We start from the raw sequence: 7164 nt of genomic DNA, 5'->3' as shown, positions 1-7164 counted from the left end.
GCTTAATTATTTAAGGGTACTGGTTTACAAGCACAATCCATCTTCAAAGAAAAACTTACATTTAGACCTCATTCCACTGCCAGTCAGACACACAGGAAGATGACTTTGTCAATTGCTGACCGTGCTTCAAAAACACAAAAGATTAAAATGCTCCCAGCTGCTGGCATGGATCCTGAAGCACAGAGATCTGAACTTATTAAGGTGAAGGTTCAACAGAATTATTGTGTAATTTGGTCTGTATGAAGCAAAACAGTCAAGCTTTTTCTTTTCTGATGTCAAGGAGGTAGAATCACTCATTATTGCTTACTTTGCTGTTAACACCTTGCAATCAAAAGAATACCTTTTTGAGAGCTGTTCAAAATAATAACATTTTTATCAATGGATGATGTTATTTTGTATTTGTTCGAGTACTTAATTTACCAGTATATCATCTTCATTGATACTGTTAATAGAAAGAAGATGAAAGACTCAGAACACAGTTACGCCGTGAAAACCAGCAGCGTAGAATGCGAGAGAGAAGCCATGCGAAGGGCCTGAGTGCCAGCTTTTTGGAACCTGACAGATATGAGGATGATGGGGAGGATCTGGAACAGAGTTTATTGGCCATTAAGAATAAATACAAGAAAAAACTGGCTGAAGGTTTGTTAGAAGTCACTGCATGTGTACATCTTAGCCTGAGTGGTTTTATGTCTAACTTTTTTTCCACATCTACAACCATATTATTTGTGACAAGAAGAAGAATGGTTAGGTTTAAGATTTGATACTAAATAGATTCAGTTACATAATATATTTCAAAACTGACAGTACTAATGAGCAGTAGATGCAAACAAGTTTAATTTAACTTGGCAAACCCTTGCCTTCCATGGACTCTTAAAGCATAGGCTGCCAGGGCATTCATGTGTCTTTTTGACAGTGCACTCAATGTGGATATTCCAAGAAAAGTCTCTATCTATGTATGTAACTAGCAAGGTGTAATAATTATCTACTCACATCACAGATGTGGCCCACAGATCTACATGTAATTGGCGAGGAAGGGAAGGCAAGTAGCAGTACTTCAAGGAGATAATGATTTTTGTGTCCTTGAAGAATTCTATTAATTAGGTGGATTAAGGTACAAACCTCAGGTATAATCTCAAATTCAGTGGCGTGGATCAGTTAGCAAATAATCAATTAACAAGAATAGCAAGGATAGTTGCCAAGTTTTTACTCTGGGAATACCCCAAAGTGGGATCACTGGCAAATATGATGAGCTAGAGATCCTCAATTTATTCTTCAGTGACTTGAACAGAGCACTGACAAAGGGGAGTGGAGATGGGTGCAAGGAAGAGCATTAAGATCTGTTAATACCAGCTGAAAGAACATCTGATCTTAATGAAAGCAATGCTTAGTTTACCTTTACTTAACAGGGAGAGAAAAGCTGGCCTAGAGCTGTGATGTGAATAAAGTTCTCTGACCACATAGTTACATGTACTTGACAGAAGTAAATTTGTGCATGTGCCCTTTCCTTGGGGCATGGTCGTGTAGTGGTCAGTGCACCAGACACCCACCCCCCCAGGGTCTCTGGTTCGAGATCTATCTCTGTCAATGTGTTGTTTCCTTAGGCAAAAAGCTTTCCTCATACCATCTTTCTCCATGCATGTGTATAAATGGGTACCAGTGGCATACTGTTGGGAATAACCTTGCCTTGGATCAGTGGTAGTAGTGGTAGTAGTGGTAGTAGTAGTAGTGGTAGTAGTAGTAGTAGTAGTAGTAGTAGTAGTAGTAGTAGTAGTAGTAGTAGTAGTAGTAGTAGTAGTAGTAGTAGTAGTAGTAGTAGTAGTAGTAGTAGTGGTAGTGGTAGTGGTAGTGGTAGTGGTAGTGGTAGTGGTAGTGGTAGTGGTAGTAGTAGTAGTAGTAGTAGTAGTAGTAGTAGTAGTAGTAGTAGTAGTAGTAGTAGTAGTAGTAGTAGTAGTAGTAGTAGTAGTAGTAGTAGTAGTGGTAGTAGTAGTAGTGGTAGTAGTAGTAGTGGTAGTAGTAGTAGTAGTAGTAGTAGTAGTAGTAGTAGTAGTAGTAGTAGTAGTAGTAGTAGTAGTAGTAGTAGTAGTAGTAGTAGTAGTGGTAGTAGTAGTAGTGGTAGTAGTAGTAGTAGTAGTAGTAGTAGTAGTAGTAGTGGTAGTAGTAGTAGTAGTAGTAGTAGTAGTAGTAGTAGTAGTAGTAGTAGTAGTAGTAGTAGTAGTAGTAGTAGTAGTAGTAGTAGTAGTAGTAGTAGTGGTAGTAGTAGTAGTGGTAGTAGTAGTAGTGGTAGTAGTAGTAGTGGTAGTAGTAGTAGTGGTAGTAGTAGTAGTGGTAGTAGTAGTAGTGGTAGTGGTAGTAGTGGTAGTAGTAGTAGTGGTAGTAGTAGTAGTAGTAGTAGTAGTAGTAGTAGTAGTAGTAGTAGTAGTAGTAGTAGTAGTGGTAGTAGTAGTAGTGGTAGTAGTAGTAGTAGTAGTAGTAGTAGTAGTAGTAGTAGTAGTAGTAGTAGTAGTGGTGGTGGTGGTGGTGGTGGTGGTGGTGGTGGTGGTGGTAGTGGTAGTGGTAGTGGTAGTGGTAGTGGTAGTGGTAGTGGTAGTGGTAGTGGTAGTGGTAGTGGTAGTGGTAGTAGCAGTCTTTATAAAATACATATCAAGTGTTACATTGGTTATACCGGTAACTATTAAATACTTAAAAAAAAGCGCAAAATATACATTATTTACTAATAGCTAAACTGTAATGAAATCTAAGTCTGTTAATAAAAGCATTTTTAAAACGCTCAGTATTACAAATCGGAAATGTAGGCTTGACTTGTCTCACCTTAAGGGTAGGCAGGGTTAATCCTAGGAAGGGAGTGATCTAAAGGATGACCTTCCCACTTGCTTAATTTCTTGAAAATAACTTTATCGGACTTTTCTAAGCAATTAATAATGGAAACAGGAGAGGGCATATATCTTCGTTTATGACAACGAACAAGGAAACTTTGTATGGTATTAAGTTCTGGTGGAGATGAACCGTATACAGATATTCTGTACATAAGCTTAGGCAAAAGTAAAGTGCTGAATAAGTTATCCAACTCCGCTTGGCAATACCCTTCCTTCCGTAGAGTTCTTAGAGTGTATAGACATTTATTAGCTGCAGCCGACTTATTCTTGACATGAATAGAGAACCTACAATTTCCTCAAATGTAACCCCTAAGATACATAGTTCTGGATGTTGCGGGATATTATGTACTGCCTCTAGTACATTATTGTAGCCTTTCTTTCGAAAAGCCATTTCTTTACATTTAGAGAAATTACATTTAATACCATTATTGATTGACCATTCTATAAAGTTGTTAACTACATGAATTGCAGTATTACTATCACCTTCCTTGCTGTATGTACTCTTCATAATGACGACGTAGGGACTTGGTAGAGTAGGTTGAGTTAACATTTTCTGGGCATTACTAAACCACGAAACACCGAAACGAAGCAACAAAACACCATGTATGACCCCACCATACAGTGAATACTAACCAACAAAGGTTGGATTTGAGATTAAATATTGTTTTAGGCGTAATTTGGCCTAAAACGTTATTGCTCCTAATTCACTGAGATTGAGATTAATTAGGATTCAGATTAAGACCGAGATTAGGAACAATTAGGCCTAAAACAATATTTAATCTCAAATCCAACCTTTGTCAGTTAGTATTCAATGTATGGTGGGATCATACATGGTGTTTTGGTGCTTTGTTTCGCTGTTTTGTTTAGGAATGTCCATATTTTCTGTAATATTTATCTGTGTTTGCTTTACCTACCTAATTATGGCAATTAATTTATGAGATAACCTATTTTTTGATGAAAACAAATACAATCTCTATCTCATAGGTTTTGGTAGTGAGTCCGAAGAAGCAGAAGAAAGTGAAGGTAGTGGAGGATTGGAAAGTGATGAAGATGAAGAAGATAAGAAGAGACTGCTGAATGCGAAGGAAGGCATTGAATCAGAGGAAGATGGTAGTGAAAGCGGAAAGAGGACAAGTGTCGATGAAGGAGGGTCACAGAGAAAGAAGAAAAAGATTCGACAGATTGTAGAAAGTGATGAAGAAAGTGATTAGTACTTACAATGCAAATTCAACCAAACATTTTGGTGTGAGATATTTATGGATTTGAAGCAAGAGTCTAGAAGTCAATCAACTCTAAAGAAGGTTGCAAGTCTTGATCACAAGGGCAGGAAAATAACTCAGTTTTGTTTCTGCCATCTGGTGTACTGGTGTAACAAGTGATGTTACTTTGAGTTGAAACATCATTTTGCACATTTGTACATTCATCCATGAACTTTGGCAAAGGCTCTTAACTGGGTACCAAAATTGCATTGATCATGACTGGTGTTGACCCTCATTCAGACATATCAGCAATACACGAAGCATCTTTAATTTGGAACTTAAAATACTTTAATTCTTAGTTAGTTTTAATATTGTCAGAAAGGTGTAAAATAACAGTTTGAGGCCTATGATCACCTGTGTCTATTTCTTTCTTATGGTTTATTTTTTAAAGAAAGTCTTGAGGAGAAAGGGCAAAATAATTTTCACCTGCTTGGGAAATTTATGCAAGCAAACATATCTTGACACCAGGTGCATTTTAACACATTAAAAAGTCTGTGAAAATTCCTTATCTATGGTGCAGCTGTGTTAAATGTAGAGTGAGAAAGATCATCTTACTGTAGAACATCCAACATCTATAACATCCAGGATGTTTCATTTCACAACAAATCAAGATAGCAAAATCTCTGATGGAAGATTCAGCTTGTTCCTGGTCCTCAGGGTACTTTGAAATGCTTGTTTGGCAAATTGGCCAATGTTTTTGTGCCAAAGCAAGTGAAAAGTATCCACTTGTTCTCATAGAGTCAGTACAGGGTGCAGTGGTGAGAGCACTCGCCTCCCACTAATGTGGCCCGGGTTCGATTCCAGACTCTGTGTCGTATGATGGCTGAGTTTGTTGGTTCTCCTCTTTGCACTGAGAGGTTTTTCTGCGGTTACTACGGTTTTCCCCTGGTCTCAAAAACCAACATTTGATTTGATTTACGTTGACTATTAATTTCAGTTCACAGTGTTCCCATTTAGTGCTCCAGCGCTAGAATGACTTGACACTTAAATAAAGTTCCTTTCCTTTCCTTTTACATCATTTTAAACAATTACGTTGTTACGCTTTCATTACGAACACACATTGGTAAACCTTTTCTTTCTTCCTTTCTAAATATTTTCTTTCTGAATGGCATAGATAATGCTAATGGTTTTTTTAAATACAAAATATGACTTAAAGAATTGCAAGATTTAGGGCTAACATATCATTTTAAGATGGAACTTCAATTTCTTGTTAATTGATGTTGGTATAATTATTATGGCCTTACTAAAAAAGAGCAGTTTTATTTGGCACAGCACTACAAAATCAAAGCTGTAGTGCAAATCACACAACCCCAATGCTCTTAGTTTCTGTATGCACAACACAGCTGTCTCAGGCAATTAAATAGAATACCCAAGCACTTCTTGCCCAAAATAAGCTCCTTACCTGAACAGCCTTTCAGAAAATCTGCATACCGGTATATGTCTGAAGGGATAACCAGCTATTTCACTGACACATTACCGTCCTTGATTTCACTTAACAGGGCCCTTCCAATAAATTATTTTCACGTAGCATAAGATATGGCAAGCCACCTTAATTTCCAAATTTTAGGGTCATTGGCTGAGTCTCAACACCTATTCTTTTGTCTTTATTTATATTTTAAGGGCAGTACATTTTGAAGTTTCACTTCTTTATGGGGGTGTATGTGTTCCCAGTAAAATCTGTTGTCAGGTTGAATCTGTTTTTGCCTAGGTTAAATTGGCTATGCTCATTTTACCTGGCTTGAATGTGCACTCTACCTAGTTTAAAGTAGCTATCAACCCCACAGAAAGGATTGGCAACACCTATCGCTTTCCTCAAGCTCTGTCTAACACATGTTAATGTTTCATATCATCTTATCAGTTTCTGTATTTGCACACTTATCTATTCAGTCTCAACATTACAACATAAAAAGGGGACAAAGAACTGTACTGTGAACTTACCAGTACTCAAACTTGGACCCTCCAGGTCTTCACCACTACATTACAACCATGGACATGCTCAACCCAACACAGTTCTTTTCATTATTTACTTTTCTATAATAAGTCAATATTGATATTCATGAATAATAACCAAAAGCAATCCTAACCTGATGGTAATTTTTCCTAAGGCTTAATTTAGGCTCCAAAAATGTTTCTTCAATTTATCTGAGTGCGTATTCAACCTAGGTAAAATGAGGATCCCCAATTTAACCTTGTAAAAATGGATTCAAGGTGAAAACAGATTTTACGGGCAACACTCCTATGAGAATTTAATTTCTCTGAGAGTTCATCTCAGTTATCCCTGTAAGCCTTTATGTGATTCCGGCTTAGTTCATAACATACAATTCGGGAGGAAAGAACAAACTTACATCACTATAAGATTTCGAATCTGGTATCATGGTAAGGAGAACTATGACAAACTTGTCTGGAAATGTTGTACCAATAATTATGTACAAGTCGCCATGTATGCGAAACTCACTCTGATACAACACTTCACCTGTAAACAATCCCTTGGTGAAATTTCATTAAATCTTTCTACCCAAAATGTGGACAGTTTATGTTGGTTCTGCAAAAAGGCTTGGATAATACAAATTTGAAAATCCACCTGTATTGAATTTTGTGTTGTGAACTTACAGAGAAAATGGTGTGTTGTGTTCATTAGGTTATCTCTGCCTTGAATATGAAAAAAACAATGACTCCCCATAGATTGTTGTACCGATGAATATGGGATCAAATTTCTCTCGATACTGGTACCCAAAGTCGACCCCAGTACTGACCCTAAATCAAGGCACTCCACCCTATTACAGATACAAGCCTCAGTAATGAGATTCCTGAGGCTGTATGCTTCTAAAGTTGAATTGTGGTTTTTTCACGTTCCGCTTTCAAGAATGCAGAGATGTGGCTTTCCGAATCAACGAAGGCAGTTATGATCCTGTATTGTTGTTGTTATTACACCAATATGAAGAATATTGCAACAAACCTTCAATGGCAGCAGGCGCGCAAAAAAAAAAAAAAAAAAAAAAACCCAAGCTAAACAAAGGCTATCACTTTATGAA

The 7164-nt window shown here is 37.3% G+C and overlaps 1 protein-coding gene across 1 annotated transcript in view; it reads left to right on the top strand.

Annotated features, from left to right (window-relative positions):
- Positions 1 to 4640, top strand: part of LOC138042648 (RNA polymerase-associated protein LEO1-like) — a 13250-nt gene extending 8610 nt beyond the window's left edge. The window contains exons 5-7 of the mRNA XM_068888598.1: positions 16 to 201; positions 453 to 639; positions 3858 to 4640. Coding sequence (XP_068744699.1) covers positions 16 to 201; positions 453 to 639; positions 3858 to 4084 — 600 coding nt within the window. The 3' untranslated portion in view covers positions 4085 to 4640. The remainder of the gene's footprint in view (positions 1 to 15; positions 202 to 452; positions 640 to 3857) is intronic.
- The last annotated feature ends 2524 nt before the right edge of the window (positions 4641 to 7164 follow it).

Source organism: Montipora capricornis, chromosome 1, assembly GCF_036669925.1.
Source record: "Montipora capricornis isolate CH-2021 chromosome 1, ASM3666992v2, whole genome shotgun sequence".
Taxonomy (NCBI): Eukaryota; Metazoa; Cnidaria; class Anthozoa; order Scleractinia; family Acroporidae; genus Montipora; species Montipora capricornis.
Note: the sequence above shows the minus strand (reverse complement) of the source record. Positions and strands in the feature narration are given on the sequence as shown.